The 19,784-nt window shown below is 51.3% G+C and overlaps 10 protein-coding genes across 10 annotated transcripts; 6 read left to right on the top strand and 4 right to left on the bottom strand.

The window, feature by feature from the left end:
* Positions 1-411: 411 nt before the first annotated feature.
* N7511_006974 (uncharacterized protein) lies at positions 412-2,112 on the top strand (the record flags this gene model as incomplete). Its single annotated transcript, XM_057129351.1, has 5 exons — positions 412-456; positions 604-665; positions 745-867; positions 932-1,227; positions 1,286-2,112. 5 exons carry the CDS (start codon positions 412-414, stop codon positions 2,110-2,112), a joined length of 1,353 nt encoding a protein of 450 aa, XP_056983907.1.
* Positions 2,113-2,969: 857 nt separating this feature from the next.
* On the top strand, positions 2,970-4,136 carry N7511_006973 (carbon-nitrogen hydrolase family protein; the record flags this gene model as incomplete). The annotated part of the gene is made up of 3 exons (XM_057129350.1): positions 2,970-3,181; positions 3,258-3,694; positions 3,787-4,136. Coding segments are annotated over 3 exons (999 nt in total), but the record flags the coding sequence as incomplete, so codon positions are not given.
* Positions 4,137-4,335: 199 nt separating this feature from the next.
* On the bottom strand, positions 4,336-5,773 carry N7511_006972 (TBC domain-containing protein; the record flags this gene model as incomplete). The annotated part of the gene is made up of 3 exons (XM_057129349.1): positions 4,336-4,459; positions 4,512-5,269; positions 5,330-5,773. The coding sequence occupies 3 exons, from the start codon at positions 5,771-5,773 to the stop codon at positions 4,336-4,338; spliced, it is 1,326 nt and encodes a 441-aa protein (XP_056983905.1).
* Positions 5,774-6,093: 320 nt separating this feature from the next.
* On the bottom strand, positions 6,094-7,107 carry N7511_006971 (uncharacterized protein; the record flags this gene model as incomplete). Its single annotated transcript, XM_057129348.1, has 3 exons — positions 6,094-6,515; positions 6,574-7,054; positions 7,105-7,107. 3 exons carry the CDS (start codon positions 7,105-7,107, stop codon positions 6,094-6,096), a joined length of 906 nt encoding a protein of 301 aa, XP_056983904.1.
* Positions 7,108-7,526: 419 nt separating this feature from the next.
* On the top strand, positions 7,527-9,991 carry N7511_006970 (AFI1/MesA family protein; the record flags this gene model as incomplete). Its single annotated transcript, XM_057129347.1, has 3 exons — positions 7,527-8,134; positions 8,183-8,243; positions 8,291-9,991. The coding sequence occupies 3 exons, from the start codon at positions 7,527-7,529 to the stop codon at positions 9,989-9,991; spliced, it is 2,370 nt and encodes a 789-aa protein (XP_056983903.1).
* A 487-nt stretch (positions 9,992-10,478) lies between these two features.
* On the bottom strand, positions 10,479-11,402 carry N7511_006969 (uncharacterized protein; the record flags this gene model as incomplete). The annotated part of the gene is made up of 1 exon (XM_057129346.1): positions 10,479-11,402. The coding sequence occupies one exon, from the start codon at positions 11,400-11,402 to the stop codon at positions 10,479-10,481; it is 924 nt and encodes a 307-aa protein (XP_056983902.1).
* A 1,125-nt stretch (positions 11,403-12,527) lies between these two features.
* On the top strand, positions 12,528-13,911 carry N7511_006968 (pyridoxal kinase; the record flags this gene model as incomplete). Its single annotated transcript, XM_057129345.1, has 6 exons — positions 12,528-12,578; positions 12,628-12,638; positions 12,709-12,788; positions 12,841-13,053; positions 13,111-13,228; positions 13,272-13,911. 6 exons carry the CDS (start codon positions 12,528-12,530, stop codon positions 13,909-13,911), a joined length of 1,113 nt encoding a protein of 370 aa, XP_056983901.1.
* Positions 13,912-14,183: 272 nt separating this feature from the next.
* N7511_006967 (DeoxyUTP pyrophosphatase) lies at positions 14,184-14,966 on the bottom strand (the record flags this gene model as incomplete). Its single annotated transcript, XM_057129344.1, has 4 exons — positions 14,184-14,267; positions 14,320-14,360; positions 14,432-14,563; positions 14,654-14,966. 4 exons carry the CDS (start codon positions 14,964-14,966, stop codon positions 14,184-14,186), a joined length of 570 nt encoding a protein of 189 aa, XP_056983900.1.
* A 276-nt stretch (positions 14,967-15,242) lies between these two features.
* N7511_006966 (phosphotransferase family protein) lies at positions 15,243-16,445 on the top strand (the record flags this gene model as incomplete). The annotated part of the gene is made up of 3 exons (XM_057129343.1): positions 15,243-15,341; positions 15,397-15,692; positions 15,746-16,445. The coding sequence occupies 3 exons, from the start codon at positions 15,243-15,245 to the stop codon at positions 16,443-16,445; spliced, it is 1,095 nt and encodes a 364-aa protein (XP_056983899.1).
* Positions 16,446-17,930: 1,485 nt separating this feature from the next.
* N7511_006965 (uncharacterized protein) lies at positions 17,931-19,330 on the top strand (the record flags this gene model as incomplete). Its single annotated transcript, XM_057129342.1, has 3 exons — positions 17,931-18,907; positions 18,954-19,151; positions 19,213-19,330. The coding sequence occupies 3 exons, from the start codon at positions 17,931-17,933 to the stop codon at positions 19,328-19,330; spliced, it is 1,293 nt and encodes a 430-aa protein (XP_056983898.1).
* Positions 19,331-19,784: the final 454 nt, after the last annotated feature.

Below are 19,784 nucleotides of genomic sequence, written 5' to 3'. Positions count from 1 at the left end.
TTTTTTTTTTCTTTCTTTCTTTCTTTCTTTCTATCTTTCTATCTTTCTATCACACTACATTTGTACATATTCCAAAACATAGACCAATTCCTGTCAAAAACTATGCTCGCAATTGAGCTATTTTTATTCCATTCGGCTGATTAATAAAGCCCACACTGTGCACAGCCTGGCTGGAGCCAAGGTCGGAAGTCCACAAGTGGGCAACAGGTGAATGATGTAACCGGCTGTTTGTATACCCCCCGCCACGAGAAAGAATGTTAGAAAGTCAGTGGAATAGTGTCGAGTCTGCATTTGTAGAGTCTTCCCCCAGATCAGTATCCCCCCTGAAGGCTCAGTAAAGACCCCCCTGGAGACTCCCTGAAGGCGTGCAGGAACAGCCCTATTTACCCGATTCAGCGTTAGGGCTGGCCAATGCTCTGCAGGCACACGACATACTTCCGCGCGCAGTCAAAGAATGTATGCAAGGCACTGAAGTTAGCAGAGAGCCAGTCGCGATAGTCCAGAACCAGGCACAGATTATAGACTCCCCCCTACCCTAAATCCCTAGAATTCAACTACTGCGAATCCGTAATTGTGTAAACTGCTATTATTAAGACGTTCCAGAGCGAAACACAACCGCGGAACCTGACATACCGGATCGTCATCCCTTCCCTTCTCGCATACTTGTAAGTTGACACCTTCCACTCCCTGCGAATTGCTTCTACAAGTTCGCTTCAATCGCACTTTGTCCTAATTCAACGACAGACACTTCTATTATCAAATCATGGCTAAGAAAGGCGGCAAGAAGGGCAAGAAGGGCGGCAACAAGCCCGCCGCTGTCGCTGCTGCGGCCGTCGACAAGGTCGCCGACACTGCGAAAAGCATCGTGTAAGTCGAAAAAAAAAATTCGGCGCATGCGTGCCATATCATCAACTGTGCTGACTCGTTACAGCCACCCCCATGAAGATGTGGAGGACAAGGCGCACACTGAATCCCAGCCCGAGACCGCAACTGAGACTTCCGAGACTGCAACCAAGCCCACCGAGACCGTAGAGTCCAAGGCTGAGGAGACCAAGGCCGAGGAAACCCCAGCTGTCGCCGAGACTCCCGCCACAGATGCTGAGGAGGCTGTGGCCCCCAAGGCCCCCGTCGCGGAAAAGGACACAGTCGACGAGGCTGTAGAGAAGGCGCAAGCCTCCAAGGCCGGTCAGCTCGGCGAATTGGACACTGGCGACGCTGCCGGTAGTGGTACGAAATCCTGTGAATCAATTGTCAATTAAAAATCAACTAACACAGAATTTTGCAGCCATCATCCCCGAAAAGACCATTCAGGAGTCGACCATCGTCCCCGAGACCGTCGAGGAGCCCGCTCCATCCACCGCGACCGGCGTGGCCACACTCGCCGAGCGCCCCAAGACTTCGGAATCGACCGCTGCCGTCCCTGCGCCTGAGCCGGTCCCCAACCCCGAGGTTGCTCCTGCGACCGCTGAGGCCGAGACCGAGGCCACTCACAAGCGCCCATATGATCAGCCCATCTTCAACAATGAAGAGAGCTTGAAGCCCCACAAGATGCCCAAGACCGATGAGGAGCAGCTCGCAGCTAGCGCCGCCAAGGACAAGGAGACCATTGAGAACCTGGCCGGTGCCGGCCCTGCGTCGACTGCTGCGTTGACCACGCCTGAGCCTGTGCCTGCCAAGGTCGAGGCCCCCAAGGAAGAGGTCCTCAAGGAGACCCCCCAGGTGGAGGCCAAGAAGCCCGAGCCTCTCAAGACCACCGCTTCCTCCGGTGGTGCCAAGCCTTCCTCTCCCATCGCGGTCGCTGGCGCCGCTGCGGCCATGTCCGCCAGCAAGAACAAGTCTGCTGCCCCAGCCGCTAAGGAGCCCGAGCTCCAGAAGCCCGAGGCAGCCCTGAAGCGCGGCGAGGAGCCCCAGCCTGTGGCCGAGGCCCCCAAGACCGAAGCCCCCAAGGCCGACACCGAGGCCCCCAAGACTGAGACCAAGCCCGAGACCAAGGAGCCTGCTCAGGAAGAGGCCAAGGACGAGACCAAGGCCTCGGAGCCATCAGAGGGCGAGAAGGAGAAGAAGAAGGAGAAGGGCGGATTCCTCTCCTGGTTGAAGCGCAAGTTCAAATAAAGTAATCGCTATGGGAAAACGAGAAAATGAGAGAAGAAAGCGGAGAGAAAGGCAGCTGTACGATATGCGTGTACACGCTATTTTAGTGGGTTGGAGACAGCTGGACAGCTGAGGCTTTTGTTTTTTTTTGTTTTGTTGCTTTTTTACTTCCTTTCGGGGATTTTGATGATACACCAGTTGAAATTATATATCAGATACAGAATCATAGTGCTTAACTTATTGCTTTTCTCCCAACATTCCCACCTATGTATGTGTCTCTTGGTGAGGCCTGAGCTATTACACCGCTATTCCAGTGTCAATGCGCCAGAGCTTCGAGTGTACGGAGTCCTGCAGGAGACACTAGAGTCGAGTGGAGTGGGTTTGGTGTGTTGGCTGTCTCCATTTCTCTCGAACAGGGAACAGAATGACGTGCAACGGGCGATATGTTGGCTACGCAAGCTATCGCCACTTGGGTAATGATGTGAGTGGACTACAGTTATTCTTAGTACTGTATCATTGATCCAAAACGATTGTGCTGGACTATTATGAAGATTTTACCAAAACTCTCTGCTTGTTGCGCTACAATATATAAAAACACAACCCTGAAACCCAACCGAATGTACAGCTTCAACCAAAAATCTCGAGAGAAACACCCAATCAGCATGCTTGGATCTACAAATAGCAACAGAATCCATATTACTAAACTGTACTATTCTAGTCATTTGCATTCCCTCAATCATGTTAGATATGACAACTTATCGAGAAAAGAAAAAGACGACTGCCGTAGTTAGATCTTGACTGCAAAAACCACCGTGACCAACATCTGACACGAAGCTAGCGGAGTTTGTATTCCGCTGCGCTAAGTATGAGATCGAGAGGGGCAAGCGTCTCTTCTATCTCATCTCCATCTCCATCTCCATCCCATCATGACTCAAGTCCGCGTTGCAGTAACCCAAGCCGAGCCAATTTGGCTGGATCTCGACGCAACAATCGAAAAGACATGCAAACTCATCGCAGAAGCAGCCGATAATGGCGCGCAGATTGTAACATTCCCTGAATGCTGGGTACCAGGTTATCCAGCATGGATCTGGTAGCAAGACCCCCAAATCGATCCTCACTCGGTTTCCAGATCCAAACATCCAACACTAACCCGACATGAGTTCAAGGTCTCGCCCAATCGACCCAGCCCGAACGACCCGCTACATCCAAAACTCTCTGCAGCCCAGCTCCCCCCAAATGAAAAAGATCCAAGACTGCGCCGCAGCGTCAAAGATAGTCGTGGTCCTCGGCTTCTCAGAGAATATCAACAACTCACTCTACATCGCCCAAGCGATCATCGACGCAGGCGGCGAGATCCGGCTAACCCGCAAGAAAATCAAAGCAACGCGCATGGAGCGGACCATCTTCGGCGATTTCTTCGGCGACTGTCTGGATAGCGTGACGGACACAGCTGCCGGCCGTGTCGGAGCACTGTCTTGCTGGGAACATATCCAGCCATTACTGAAGTATCACACGTATGCGCAGCGAGAGCAGATCCACGTTGCTGCTTGGCCGCCGCTATTTGAGGATGAGGGAGAGGGATTGTATTCCATGTCGCGAAACGGTACGATATTTGGTTGAAGCGCAGATTGTTTGGAGCGTCGATTGGATGACTTGGCTTGAGGTGACGGTGTCAAGGCTAACAAGGTCCTGTAGGCACGACAGCGATTGCGCAGACATACGCGATAGAATCTCAATCGTTTGTGTTGCATACGACGGCCGTCATCAGCCAAGCTGGGATTGACCTGATGAACACGCAAGGAGGAGCGATCATGAATAAACCCGGAGGAGGCTGCTCGGCTGTTTTTGGACCGGATGGTCGGAAATTGACCGTGGATCATCCTGAAGACGAGGAGACGATCCTGTATGCCACATTGAACTTGGAGGATATACTCAGATCAAAGGCATTCGTGGATGTATGTGGTCACTACAGCCGGCCGGATTTGTTGTGGCTGGGAACTGAGAATGAGGTTAAGATGCATGTGAGACCAAAGACTCGTCAGTAGAGTAGGAATGTAGTAGTTGGATCAAATCATCAATTCATGCAAACTAGCGTGTAAGTATCTTGGGCGTTCGTGTCAATGTAATTCTCATGTCCCAAATCCAGTTTCGTGCTAAACAGTTGTGACCATGCCCTAACGCCATATCCCATAATACATAGTGTGACATTTATTCTCTGCAATTCAGAATACGTGCAAGCCACGTCTATTTTGCGTGGTTGATCATCTCTGCGTAAAGATCTTCTGGGATTTTCCGGACAATTAGAACCGTCAATGCAATGATTTCCTTTGCATCGAGAGGAGGGAATGATCGGAGAATCTTGTTTGGACTGAACAGAGTTAGCGTATGTCATTTCTTCCAAAGAACATTAGCAGACTCACCTCGGGCTTTCGAAGATCATATCTCGCATCCGTATCAGCTGGGCAACAATGCACAGAATGTTGAGGTGCGGTCCATATGCAAACAGGAAGTCCCACAGATGCAAGACCTCTGGCAGTGGCGGTGTACAAGCACAGAGAGTAAGTACAGAGGGGAAAGCGTAGAGCTCGGCGTGCATGCCTTTGGAAAAGAGATATGCCGCAAGTTTTGGCTCCACGATCTCAAGACATCGATCGACCAAGCGAAGTCCCCTGTGCACGCCATCCATAGCACCACGAATATACCCCGGGCATTCCCGAGTCACGAAGTAATGGAACAGAGCAAACGCCTCAACCTCACTGCGAGCCGCATAGAGGAAAGGCGCGCATAGCACGTTCATACCTTGAACGTAGATTGCCGAATCACTCATAGCACCACTATTGATTCTCTCCAGCTCCCCACCGAATGCAGATTCCTCAGCAATGCTGGGAGGGGTGTTGACAATGAGCTCCATCTCGCGCCGCCGAGAGGAGGTCGGACGAGACCGGGATTTCGGCTTGGAGTCGTGAAGTTTCCATGCGACGGCGTTGAGCAATCGGATCAAACTTGCTTCCGTAACACGGCGTTTGAAAAGAGGATCCGTAGCTAAGGTTCGGAATGTGTCGTTACGGATTTTGGCATAAGCGGGGGACCGGCCGCGGTGGATGAGCGCGAGGTAGTCGTCCGTGGGCATTGGCTGGACGTTCAGGAGGATCAACCATAGGTAAATTCGGTATGGGGACTGTAAGAGTATATAGTCAGAATAGTGATTGCAAGGCGCAAGCTAAGTATGAACACTCACCATGCCATCTCCATCAGCGTCCACTCTGCTGGACAGCACGAGATATTTCAGCTCCTGAAGCCCCTCACGGGCATCTCCATTCGGGGGGCCATCGCGCAAGAAATTCTCCAACAGCGATCGCTTGAGTCCGATCCCCGATCCTGTTTTCCGAGCAGGTCGTCTGTGTGTTGCTGTGGGTGGTGCAGCCATAGCTTCGCGATTGGCCGCGTCGCTGTTCGATCGTGCTCGACGGTGCGCCCGCGCTCGTGTTGCAGCGCCGGGGAATCCAGCGTTTTCGCTGTCTGTAGCATAGGATTCAGAAGCCCGTGAGGCTTGGGTTTGGGCGATGAGCGCGCTGGAGGTTGACAGTACTTGGTGAGACTGGATCTTTCGCAGTGTTCGCATAGTTCGTGGGGAGGCGGGTATCTCGGGGGCGAGACCCCAGGAGGGTTGAGGTTTAGCCATTTTTTATGATCGAGTCTGCATCGAAAAGCCACCGGACATCTTCGAGAGAAGACGAGAGGCAGAGGTGGAGTGTATCAAATCGTGGCTGGAGTTTGTTTTCTGCCGTGGAAACGCGGAACGGGTCCAACGCCGAAGTATAGAACTTAACTTGACTTATAAACAAAGTGTTTCATTCGCATTCACATCGCTTGGCTACACACTGAAAGGGTTTGGAAATATAGAATGGATTCGTCATAGCAAGGTGTGTTACTCTGCAGTTGCTCAATTATGAAAGACGGCCCCCCAACGCCAACATAACCCAATATCTTGATACAAATAGCTCAGGCTTGAGCTGGGTTTCCTTCAGCATTTGCATTATTCCCATTTTCTCCACCCATGACATTGCGGACAAAGTCATGATATTGGAAAACCTCGCTTCTCTTGCCCATTCCAGCTGACTTTGCTCCTCTGCCGAACGCTCGTCGCCCGGTGAACCCGCTAAAGACTTCATCGATTTGTCGCTCGGTCAAGCGCACTTCTCCGCCCTCGGGGGTAGTGTGTAGGAGAGCATCGCGCAATTCACCCACATCAATCTGTCCATTGTCATCGTCATCAAAGGCAGCGAGGGCGTTGAGAAGCTCCTGTGAGGGTGACATGGCTGCCATAAGCCCAGATAATGTGTTTAAAAAGGTCGGAAAGTTAATTGTCGGGCCTGATCCTGTTGGGAAGAAGCGCGAAACTGTAGACGAGGACGAGTCTTGACCTATTCCAAATACGAATTAATCACTGGCCTGAATTTGAAACGCCGATGTTTCACTTACCCAAAGTTGTAAGTACGTCAATCACATCGTCCTTGTTTACCAGTCCATCGTTGTCTCGGTCTAAAACCTGGAAAGCTTCTCTGATTTCCCTGACTTGGTGGGCTGGCAGCTTCGCAGCCGCGTCGCCAGCAAGGCCGGTATATCCAGGAGACCTGCCAGGAGATCTGATTCCCTGAATCGGCGACGAGGCACCTGGTGACTGCGCTCCTTTGGTCGGGGAGGGAGGAAGCTCTCTCTTAAAGTTGGGCTGGGGAATGGGCGCTTCGCTCTTGGGTGACGCCGATTCACGATCTGCGGCTGTGTAGGACTGGTTCAGCTTGCTAGGCGACACTATGGGTGTATAGCTGCGACTAGGTGAACTCCCTGGAGTTCCTATACGACCGGCGGAGGGCGGGGAATTCGGAGTCGACGGGCGCCGGAAGGGCGATGCCCTCGGCGACCCGAACGACAATGGCGATGGCTTGAAAGTGGGATTGTTGGCCTTTTCCATGTTAGTTTGAAGCTTCCACGCACTGCATGAACCCGACGTACCATGGTGAAAGTTGGTTGCTCGGCCAAACAATGACGCTCTGTTCGAGTAAACAATCGGCGGTATAGTCGGCCCGACGGCACGTGTTCACGAACTATAAGGCATCACATCGGCGCTTGAGGGCTAATTGGACCTGTCAAGTTTGTTCTCTCCAATAATATTAAGATGCTAACATCTAGGGATAAATGCTTCTGATCTCTCCGATCTGTTCGATCTCTTGAAGACGCTCCAGGCTGTTATCAGCTATCGTCCCCGCTGTGGAGATCGTCCTTTTTCTCAACCCCTGAACCATTCACTAAAGTGATTGGCACCTGGGTAGCATTGACACTCCGCGACTTGTGCTTCTCCAAGTCCCAGATCTTGGCACTCGGTATGCCATTCGACTTTACTCTCGCCGGAGCAACCGTCTCAATCACCTCCGAAGATGGCCACAACACTACCATATCGTCCGTCCAACGACTCCCTCTCCGCCTCGAATAACCGCCAGACGAGTGGCCTCCCTCGGTTATCTCCCGCCGCCTCCTTTATTGGCCGCTCGCCCAGCAGTTCTCATGGCTCTTATCGACGGACATCTACAGAAAATGCCGTGTCGAGTTACAGGCCACGCCGGTGCAAGGCACAGTACCCCCTCGACTCGCCCGAGCGCCATGTGGAATACATTTTGGTAGCCTCGTTTCACATTGATCGGGGCCCAATCATGGAACATCAGTACCCCGCGGCAATCAGTGGCGACGAGAGCATGCTTGCGGAGCTGATGCTGCCGGATCAAACACATGTGAGAAGTCAAGATTGGACTATATTCTTCTTGCACAAGGATACAAGCGGCGACGATGATGAGGAACCCGGGAGCGGAAAGAAGAAAAAGCGCAAGTCGAAATACCGGGGAAACGAGGAGGGGGCCGATCTCCAGGATGAGAATTCCGACGAAGCCTCCGATGACCCGGATAGTAGCGACGACGAGGGTGGTGAAGGACCACCCTTGATGTATGTGCTGAATCTGGTCAACACAAAGCAGGATAACACTGTGCGACGGTATGTCTGTCAATATTCTGCCTGATGTGCAAGTCTAACGGGAATTAGAGGTGCTGTTGTCAAGGCTATGGCAATTTGTACGCGGCATTCATTCCTCCATATTTACAAAGTTAGTATCATATATCTCCGTCTCGCCGACAATTCTAACTGCTATAGCCTTTGCTCCTTTTGGCTCTGGAGGATTACTTCAAGTCGCCCTTTCCCGAAACACTAGCATCTCTTTACGACGCCGTCAACAATATGGACCTTTCCTTGATGCCGAAAATGTCCCTACTGGAGCGCAACATTCTGCAATCCAGCAACACGAAAGAAATGTTTTTGGAGAAATTCGAGCAAATGATCCGCCAACGAGAGGAGGAAGAAAATCAAGATGGAGAGTGTCCACCGTCGCCTAAGAAAATGAGTCGATACGTCTTACCGCGGGACACACATGAGTACGAGTCAAAGGTTGTCTACAATGATATTCCTATCCCGGTCAAAATTCCGACTGTGATCTGGCCAGAGACTGTGGGAGACTTCTCTCTCATCAAACTCATTCAGACTTTTGCCGCTCCTCATGCTACATCTCCTCAGGCTTTCCCGGCCCATCCTCATCTTACAACAAGTGGGCCGTTTACACACCCCATCATTGTTCTGGTGAATGCAATTCTCACGCAGAAGCGTGTTATATTCTTGGGACATAACCGACCCTCTGGAGAAGTGGCCGAGGCAGTTTTGGCTGCGTGTGCTCTCGCGTCCGGTGGCATCCTTCGTGGATTCACCCGACATGCATTCCCCTATACGGATCTGACTAAAATTGATGATCTCCTCAAGGTACCTGGTTTCATTGCAGGAGTTACAAACCCGACGTTTGCCAATCACCCTGAATGGTGGGATGTGATGTGCGATCTACCCACCGGCCGCATGAAGATTTCGACTCACGTCGAGCCTGCACCGGTAACAGAGGGACTTTTATTCTTCCAACAGCAGAATTCTCTTCTGCCAAACCATGCATCCAACACGACCTCGGATCCCACAGGCGACACTCTGTTTATGGAGGATATCCTGCGCAGTATCACCCAGCGACATGGCGAGAATGCAATCCGAGCCAAATGGCGTGCATATATTACCAAATTCGTCCGGGTCGCTGCAGCATTCGAAGAGGCAGTGTACGGAGCATCCAACCTATACATCATCGGCCCCGGCGAGGAGCTATCCCCGGATAGCCCAACAGGCCAACAAACCGATGTAAACGACCCAACCTCTCTCCGCGGCCACGGCTACGTCTGGGCCGATGAGAACGCAAAACAGCGCGAGCTCTCAGCCTCGGTCTCTCGAATCGAAGGCTGGCGCAATACCCGTTCCTACTACTCCTACATCCAAGACATTGCCGCAATGTACTATCCCGCGCGCCCAATCCAACGACCAGACATCCACCACCACCACGACCGCCTCCGAGCCCTAAAGCTCTCCCACTCCGAGGCAGCATCCGTCTACCTAGCCCTATCGCACTCAGTCAAAGACTACGCAGGGATCTGCCAACTTCTTTACGTCGCTCCAGAAAACCAAGCCGGACTTTTCTACGTGAGCATGGGCCTGTTTCATCCCGACCAAGTAGTTCGCGAAGCCACAGTGGATCTCCTTGACCGAATCGCCGTCCACCCCGCGGGTCGTCACTTCTGGACTCACGTCGGCCGATTCGCCAAGTTGGGTTATATCCGCGTAAAACGGGAGCGCGACGCCGCCACACAAAGCCCCATCTCAGGCGCGGCATCGCCTTCCTTACCGATGAGTTCAAGTTCTGGAGCTAGCTTCGGCAACGAGCCGCAGAGTCTTGTTGGTGTTGCGATGGGAGATGGGTCTTCTAGGAGGAGCTGATCCAGGTGTCTGTTGCTATTTTATTACATTCTCGTGAGCGTTTTTCTGTTTCCCCTGCCAGATTTTCATTTCCATACATGTGACGACTATGAAAAGTGTCTATGCCCATCCATGATTTAGCTGCGACTCTGTCTATATCTTCTTCCATTGATTGTGGATAAACCAGTGTTATTGGCGTTTGAGGAATCCATTGTTGATCATTTTTTCCTCATCAGGGGTTGTTTCAGTTTCTAAATATAACCAACAACTTAGCTTTGAACTATGGAACTTCCAACAAAGACCGAACGGATGCAAGAAGTTGAAGAAAATAAAATTCATATAGACAATATCACTAAAAATTACATACAATAAGAGTCGGATACTAGAAAGCAAAAAACACACGCTCTTCGCTGTCATAACCCGTGACTGTCCTCATACAGACTCCAAAAACAAAAAAAGGAGAGGCAACGTCTATAGACAAAAGCAACAAAAAACAAGATATAAACCATCAAACCATATTAGTCAAAATGGCAAGTCCAAATCCAATCACGGCTATAGACCAAAGACCTGGTAGCGAAGCAGTAGAACCAGCACCGGATATAACATTCGAACCAACAGTAACATTGGTACTGGCAAATCCAGAGCCACAATGAGAGTTGATAATCCTCGCAGAAGGAAGGTAAGTAGTATCAAGCGACTGACCATTTTTCTTCGCCCAAATAGCAAAGACATCCATGGTCGCCTGCAAACACTGACTGCAAGTGGGTTCTGCACCGACACTCAACGCACTCCCAATGGGCATAAAGTAAACATTATAATCATCGGGCGCGGACGAATTCGTCGCAGCATCCACAAAACAGTAATCCTGTGTCGACGGGCTAGTTAAACAAGTAGCACGGTACATAGGCTCATAAGCAACCAAGTCTTTGTAGGTGCCCGTCACGACCGAATTTCCATTGCCATAGTCCTCCGCGCAATTATCGCTGCTGAGAAGGTCGGCCGCGAGGGAGGTCATGATTGCAGAGCATTGGGATACATCCTGGGAGCAGGAAGCATCGAGAACGCGGGATGTAGCGGCGGCTGAGGTCAAGGTGTGGAAGAAGGAATTGGAGTTTGCGAGGAGGAGGGAGACGGCGTGACAGTCAGTGATTGTGGAGTTTGCACGCCACTTCTTGTAGAAGTTTATGCAGCTGGTTGAGTTGGCGAAGTCATAGGAGAGGGTATCATATGGTGTTGGGAGTTCTGACGAGGAGGATGTTGATGCTGTGAGAATACGCCGCTGCAGGGCTTTCTCGTGCACTGAATGTTCTCTTGATAGGAATGATCGCTGTCGATCGGCGATCTCTCCACTCTGTTCCCAGGCCGATCGCGCAACTGCATCAGATTGATCTGATGCCTCCACTGCTCGTGCAAATGCCGCAATTGACGACATGCAGAGGACTATTAGAATTAAAGTGGTATAAAGAGATCGTGCCATTTTGATGCTTGGTTGGCTTGGCCAGTATTGGCGAGAGGTTCTTCTGATTCTCGGGAATGACAGACAAGGTCATGGGTTATAAAGAATGAGATTTGCTTTGAGCAAGACGCGATTGAAGTTTGGTTGAACGAATGACGGTGCACTAGGCGTAATAAAGATAAAGAATTAGGATTATGAAGCCGGTTTCGACATGGCGCCGTTCCAACACGACCCTGAAAGAGATGTCAAGACGTCGAAGTCAAGACGAGATGGGGTAGAGGACCCAGTAATATAATAAAGGTTAAGGCGATTTTAGTCCGTACTTCAGCAAACTTAGCAATTGAAGCAGCCAAGGCCGAGAACCTGTCTGTGCCATGCGCTAACACCGGAACGAGGCAAGCTTTCGTCTGTTGGCCGAAACTAGACTGTTCTGTGGGACTTCGGCTCAGGGGCAACTGCATCATCCCGTTAATAGTGCTCCATAGACAAGTATAGTCCGGGTTGCATATTGTACTATTGCACGGCATTCGCGTTGGTCTGAACTGACAACGGCTTTGATGCCAACTTTGGGTTCCGACCTTGGGGTGCCGGAAGTACATTGGCGGTACAGCGCAACATCCCTGACCACAATGGTCAGCCTCAAAGGATTGGCGTCTTGGGGGATCATCCGGTCGAGACCAGTCGATACGATAGGCCTGAATCAGGCATTTTGTCGATCAGTCGGAATCTGTGTGACTCCATCTGAAACTGAAGGGACTGAAGGGGAGAGATGCTGCAGGTAAAATGAAGGCAAGGAGACTCTCGCACGAGTATGGTACACGTTCTGAACAGGGGTATAAAAAGTGATTCATCAATTGTTCTAATCCGTATAATATATCAAGGCTCAATTATCATAGTTATCACAGTATCAAGCACCATTGCATTGGAGGGGGAGATATGCGGTTGGATGTTTTGTGTTGGAGAAAGTGGGAAGAAAATCATCGACCGCCAATTAGGTAAGAGGTCGAACTCGCTGACTCCCCCCACAGATATCGGAGTCACGATATATCTAGACTGTAGCATCACTCTTTGCTATTCCCTTTGGTTCTCTCCCTTTTTGATATGGACGATTTATTGGTACCCGAAACCCGGGTTCTGGCTGTAGCTAGCCATGTAAGTTTTCCAAATTGCCTCCTTTCGGGCTCCGAAACTGATTCTCTAGGTGGTCTATGGGTATGCATCCCCAGTCCCTGATCCTGTTGATCCTGTTGATCATGTCTGCAAATGCCAGCTAACGGATCAGCCATGTCGGAAATACAATGGCAACATTTGTCATGCAATCACTCGGCTGTGAAGTGGCCGCCTTGAACACCGTTCATTTTAGTACGTTGCAGCCCGGCACTGTGTCCGAAGCCAGACTCACAGGAGATTGTAGGCAACCATACGGGCTATCGCCAATTCAAGGGGACTCGCGCCACCGCCCAGGAAATTTCAGACCTTTATCAGGGGTTGTGTCAGAGTAACCTCACAGACTTTGATGTCATGTTATCAGGCTATGCTCCGAGTGCCGCAGCAGTCGAATCGGTAGGCACCATTGGCATTGATCTACAGCAAAAGGCTGAAAAGAAGCCTGGCTCTTTCTTCTGGGGTGAGTGCTCCATCTGGCCTGTGCATGTCCAGCACAGACACTGATAGCGGGTCATAGTTTTGGACCCGGTGATGGGCGATCAGGGACGGTTATATGTCAACGATGACGTGGTCCCGGCATATAAAAAGATTGTTCCTTTTGCAGATTTGATCTTGCCAAACCAGTTTGAAGCCGAGTAAGTCTCTTTCAACTATGACTCATAGTGTCTAATGGTGTAGGGTCCTCTCCGGCATCAAAATCACCTCGCTCGCCACACTAGCAGAGGCTATCACGACCATTCACCGCATATATTCAGTCCCCCATGTCATTATCACTTCTGTTCAGCTCTTCAAGCTCTCTCAGTCTGGCTCCACCCCACCCCCGCCAGAGAACTTCTTGACGGTAATTGGCTCAACGACAAGATCAGACGGGTCCCCCCGTCTGTTCCGCGTCGATGTTCCTGCTCTCGACTGCTTCTTCAGCGGAACTGGCGACATGTTCGCCGCTCTGACAGTTGCTCGACTCAGCGAAGCCGTCTCCGCTGCCGGCAATAACCTCCGCACTACCAAGTCGTGGGTATCACCAGACAGCGTTGCAGCAACTGATCTCCCACTCGCGAAAGCAACCATTAAAGTTCTCTCAAGTATGCACAGCGTGCTGGAGCGAACCATGGAATCGCGCAACGCCGAACTGGCCATAGCAGTTCCCGCCCAAAACGGCGATCTGACCAGCGAGGAGCAAGCGAAACGGGACTATTTACGTCAAACCAAAGCCGCCGAAGTCCGACTGGTCCGGAATACGCGAGTCCTTCGTGATCCCAAGATCCTGTTCAAGGTACAGGACTGGCGGAAGGAGGACCTTCCCACGCATTTGCAGTAGAGCTGGTTTCTTGATCTCATGATATATACATATCGCATGCGACACGATTGGATGATAGAACAATATGGGAAGTTCTAGAGCATAGAAGTGGTTTCGGGCGGATTCATTCTTACAAACCCTTTCGGTGTGTACATAGATTCAGTTTTTATATCAAGCCATGAAAATTTTATCGTTGTAACGTCTCACACGTGTGTCAATCGTAAATAACCACCCAACCTTTCTATTTTTAATTAACTCATTTCCCTTGTTTTTCATCAATCAATGACATTGGATTAAATGCCAGTGCTGCCGAATCCACCAGCACCACGGACACTCTCCTCGAGCTCCTCGACGACGGCGACTTCAGGGGTATAGATCTAAACAGAAGTCAGAAAAAGCAGGCACGGTATGGATCAAAGGTAGACCTACACGCTCCAGAACCAGCTGGGCAACACGATCACCGACCTTGACTGCAGACACAAGACACATTAGCACACATTCCAAACCAGACAGCGACCAAGACCCAAGACGGAAGACATACCCGGGAAATCAACATCAGAGTGGTTGAACAGGAGCACTTTAACCTCACCCCGATAATCAGCATCAATGACACCAGCACCGGTATCAATGAAATGCTTAGCAGCAAGACCAGAGCGAGGAGCGATACGTCCATCTACCATCCAAGATATGAATTAGCAATCCGCCCAATGATACCAAGAATTCAATCTCGTTCCAATTGGGGGTGTGGGTGTAGGTGACATACAAGTGCCCTCGGGAACAGCAATAGCAATGCCAGTGTCAACAGCGCCCTTTCCCTTAGCAGGAATCACCGTTTCCTTGGCGCTGTAAATATCATATCCGGCAGCAAAAGCCGAGCCGCGCGTGGGAGCCTGAGCGGAGTCGACAAGCTTCTTCACCAACAGAGGGGGAAGAGGCTGGCTAATGGATGTCACGGCGGGGGCAGTCATGTTTGCGTTGGTCTCGGTCTTAGTACGTTTTGCGAGCGGGGAGTTTGGGAGCGAGGGAGGTTGACGGGCTTTGGAGACTTCGGCTGGTGGGGATGTCTCTTTGGTCATGGTATGTGGGAGGTGGAGGGAGAGAGAGAGAGAGAGATCGGAGCTAGAGGCAGAGCTCAAGTGGGCTCAAAAACTGAATTGCGGTGAGTCGCGTTTTCACCGCCGAGCTCTGGGACGCGCGCCGCGGCTGTTTGGACTGTTTGTTCCTGTCCCCGCTTCCGAGGGAATGCTGGGGCCGAGGTTCAGCTTGTCGGTTACTGGACGGACTACACTACTTGACTACTTGTACTTCAGTTCTGCTCGTATAGCTGATTTACATGCTTGATTTGATTCACTATGGCAGGAGCTGTGCGCCAACCTATAGATATCCCCTCGTTGGAGCGGTACATTGACCAGACTGTGCCAGAGCTCAAGACTCCACTTGATGTCAAACAGGTACGCACCAGGCTGCCATATTACGGTGAACATGGCTTGACTGACCACTTGCTAGTTCGGGTTCGGCCAATCTAACCCAACTTACCTCCTGACCACCGCCGATGGAAAGCAAGTTGTTCTGCGGAAGAAGCCTCCGGGCAAGCTGCTGTCCAAGACAGCTCATAAGGTGGAGCGAGAGTACAAGATCATTCGGGCATTAGGAGATACCGATGTTCCTGTTCCCAAGGCATACTGTCTCTGTGAAGACAATGCGGTCCTCGGAACCCCCTTTTACATCATGGAGTTCTTGGACGGGCGACACTTTACCGATCCGGCCATGCCTGGAGTGAGCGGAGAGGAGAGAAATGCACTGTATGTCATGAAACAAACCGAGGGAAAACACCGGAGAATACTTACCAAAGCAGATGGAAAAATGCAGTGCAAACGCTAGCGAAATTCCACCGTGTCATCCCCCAAACCGTCGGCCTCGAGACCTTTGGCAAACCTAGCGGCTTTTTCGACCGTCAGATCGCAACTTTCACCACAATCTCCAACGCGCAGGCCGCCGTTCGCGATGCCGACACCAACGAACCCGTCGGCGAACTCCCTCACTTTAAAGACATGGTAACCTTCTTCTCCAACAAGACGACCCAGCCTGCCGACCGAGGCACCCTCGTGCACGGCGACTACAAAATCGACAACATGATCTTCCACAAGACTGAACCCCGGGTAATCGGTATCCTCGACTGGGAAATGGCAACGGTCGGGCACCCACTGTCAGACTTCTGCAACCTAACCAGCCCCTACATCATGGAAGGCGCCGACTCCCAACTGGAACAATTTACGCCAGGTGTTCTGACCGGACTGCCGTCGCGCGCCGACTGTATTCGCTGGTACGCCGAGGTATCTGAGTATGATACTCGCGGTGATATCGCATGGGGAGACGCATTCTTTGCGTTCCGAGGCTCCGTGATCATGCAGGGCATTGCGGCCCGGTTTGCGGGGCGGCAGGCGAGTAGTGCGCGGGCAGGGGACTATGCCAAACGAGCGAAGCCCTTTGCACTGGGGGCTTGGGAGCGGGTTAAGCGGGTGAAGGGGGAGACAGGAGTGAAGGGGAAATTGTAATTCTTATTCCGTACTCTCTCTATCTTGTTCGCATACCCTTCCCCTCCACCCGACCGAGTCGAGTGACTTCAGAGTAGATAGTCACTAGCAAACGGAATTGAAGCCTAAGGGTAAAGTAAGCACTTAACCCCATTCGTTCATATGCAGAAGACATCACGACGTGGCGACCCTCGGGCCTTTATAGATGTCGCCCGTTATGATTGGTCCGTGAGGCTGCGGCTCTACGCGTTTGATTGAGGCTGAGGGGGGTTGAAGAACCCACTTTACCGTACCATACGGCTATTTTTACTCGGGGAGATGCGGCTGATAGGGGAGGGGGGTTGGGGGAGAGAGGGGGGGAAATCTAGTCACAATACACCGATGCGATGCATGTCCAGTTAGAGACAAATGCATGCTGCATGGATACCTGGCTAGCTGGATAGCAGGTGGCTAGCTCAGTGAGGCTGGACTGAAACGTGGATCTGCCAGCGTTGAGAGGGGGTGGTTGAGAGTACGTTACCTGAAACGAACGAAGCCGTCAGTCAGCCCCTTGTGGGGCCGGTTGTAGACTCCGGAGTAGCGGTGGGACGTGGAATAGCCCAACCGGGAGGGGGGGGGGGATAGTGAGGGTAGGGGAGGGGGATGATGAGGGTTAGGGTAATAGGGTAAATCGGGTGAGGGTTAGGGTGAGAGGGTAGGGTGAAAAGGTGAGAGGGTAAGAGGGCAAGAGGGCAAGAGAGTAAGAGAGTAGAAGAGAGGACGAGAGAAGATAAGTAAATGTGATGGCCATAAATTACCCGTACCATACCATACCAATGCGGCTCACTTCCCCCCAACTTGACTTTCTTCTCTTTTTCTTTTCCCTTTTCTCTTTTTTTCCCTTTCTTTTTTCCCTTTCGATTTTCTTTCATTTCTCGAGTTTATTTGCAGTCTCACGTGGAGCTCGGAGCCTCTGAGAGTCTTTAGCCTCCCTAATTTTGATATTAATTTGTGGTTGTGGTTTTTTTTGGTTTTGCTTTTTTTGCTTGAGCTCTCTTTCTTCTTCTCTGTCCTACATGGCGTCTTGACTTCGGATCACTTGAGCCTCACGGGACCCATCACTACCCGCTCTCACCTTTCCGGGTAGGTTCACTCTAGACCTTCTTCTCTCTTTCTCCCTCCTCTCTCTGCCTCTACCTCATACCTCAACCTCTACCTACCTCTACCTACCTCTACCTACCTCTACCTACCTCTCATCCTTCTCCCCCCCCCCCCACAACCCATTTACTCCTTTTCCTCTCGTATGATATGCCCCAACTTGTTTTGTTTCTGCCTCCGGATAATCCCCTGTCCGTAACCCCTCATCTCCCGCGACCTCTTAGCTCCCACGTTTCTTACCGATAGTCGGACTCGTCTTGCCCCGGTTGGGTTTCTAGATCATATCTCTAACCTCGATAGGCAATTCTGATGTGTCATCTCTGTTCCTAAATATAAAGTGCGGATGCACTTCATTGAATGACGTCCGATATGTATGACTCGGACGATGCCTACAAAAAGTCGCCAGGCTTAGAGGCGACCAAGGTCAACTATGGAGACAATCCATCACCACCACCTTTTCTTCCAACCGATCCCAAGGATGGCGCGACGGGTTCCCGTAAGCCCGCGCCAGAGACTCAGACTGCAACCAACGAGGGCGACCGAGTGCTGATGGGATTTCTAGCACCGAACCATCCTGAACTCGCCATTTCTGCTAGGGAATCTCCGCTGGATTCGGATCGCAAAAGTCAAAAGCAACCGATCGACTTTGATCCCAGGAAACTAAATCCTTTCACAAAGACCGAGAAGGAGGAGAAGCCGATCCTGCCACCCATTCCAAAAGAGGAATTGCGAGAACGCCTGCCCTCAATTAGTGAACGACCGCCGGAAGTGCCTTTTAGCAAAACACCGCCGGATATCAAGTCGCGACTACCATCCTTACAACCAATCCAGGCATCCCCAGCGTCTTGCGCAAACTCTCCCGAGAGCAGTCAGACTCTACCTTCCATTCGCGAAACGCTCAGCGCGTTGACGGACTTTGGACCACACCCGCCACACCCTTCACGTCCATTCTCGTCATGTCCGACATCAACAACATCAGGAAATGACTCACCTTATGATCGACCATTCCCTGCCAAGTTTCCGATTCCCCCGAGTCCGTACTCTCACTACTCGCCCGTGAGCATGAAAGACTCCTCTACCAACCCTTCTCCCGCCTCACATGGAGTCTTCTGGCGCGGTCCCCCAACAGAGGGGCTCACAGCTCCAACCCCGTATGAGGCTTCACCAATGTCAGCCACAAGCCCGACTAGTTACCCTACACCGATTGAACAGGTCGGGACAGGGATGAGTGACCATGTCTCACTTGCAGCCTCGACTCCACAGGCCAATGGGGGGCCGACGGGTAGTTACAAGTGCACTCATCCGGGGTGTACTGCGGCACCTTTCCAAACACAATATCTCCTCAAGTAAGAACATAGAGAATCCGCCAGAGCCCCCTCTAACGAGTACCAGCTCCCACGCCAATGTGCACTCCCAAGACCGACCCCATTTCTGCCCCGTAGAAGGATGTCCCCGCGCCCTCGGAGGTAAAGGCTTCAAACGCAAAAATGAAATGATGCGCCACGGCCTCGTCCACAACTCCCCGGGTTACGTGTGTCCTTTTTGTCCAGACCAACAACACAAGTACCCTCGACCCGACAATCTTCAACGGTTTGTGCTCCGAGCCTCAATCTGACGTCAGCCGAACTGATCTTTTGTTGCCTTTTACTAGACATGTCCGTGTACATCACGTCGATAAGAACAAAGACGATCCTATTCTGAGACAGGTTCTCGCTCAAAGGCCTATTGGCAGTGCCCGTGGCCGAAAGCGAAGGATGATTAATACCTAACATCCTTCTTTTCTTTCTATTCTATTCTTATTCTTTTTCTTTCTTGTTCCTATTGATCTCCGGTGAACCCTTTTACCTATCTCTGCACCTTTACCCCTCCTCGTGTACCCCGGTCCGAAGCTCAGTACGACCTAGCATGCAACCCTGGCGTTTTGTTTTACCTCTACCTCCATCATCACCATCACCACCATCGCACTCGCTATCTACTGAATCCTCCTTCTATATCCCTATTTACCTCTCCCTCTCCCTCTTCCTCTTCCTCTCCCTCTCTGTCTCTCACTACCTCGCTATCTCTCTCACTACCTCTCTATCCTCTATCAACATTATGCATGACGACCATCCAGCTCAGCCGTGATACCTTCTGCTGTTATCTTTACTTGATTAGTATCGTTATTTTCATCCTCATTGTCACCTTTGATCTTCCCTGTGATCTTCTGCAATGATACCACCCGCT

This window comes from Penicillium nucicola (assembly GCF_028828085.1).
Source record: "Penicillium nucicola strain IBT 29836 chromosome Unknown utg000006l, whole genome shotgun sequence".
Classification (NCBI taxonomy): domain Eukaryota; kingdom Fungi; phylum Ascomycota; class Eurotiomycetes; order Eurotiales; family Aspergillaceae; genus Penicillium; species Penicillium nucicola.
The sequence above is the reverse complement of the archived record's forward strand: the minus strand, read 5'-3'. Positions and strand labels throughout refer to the sequence as shown.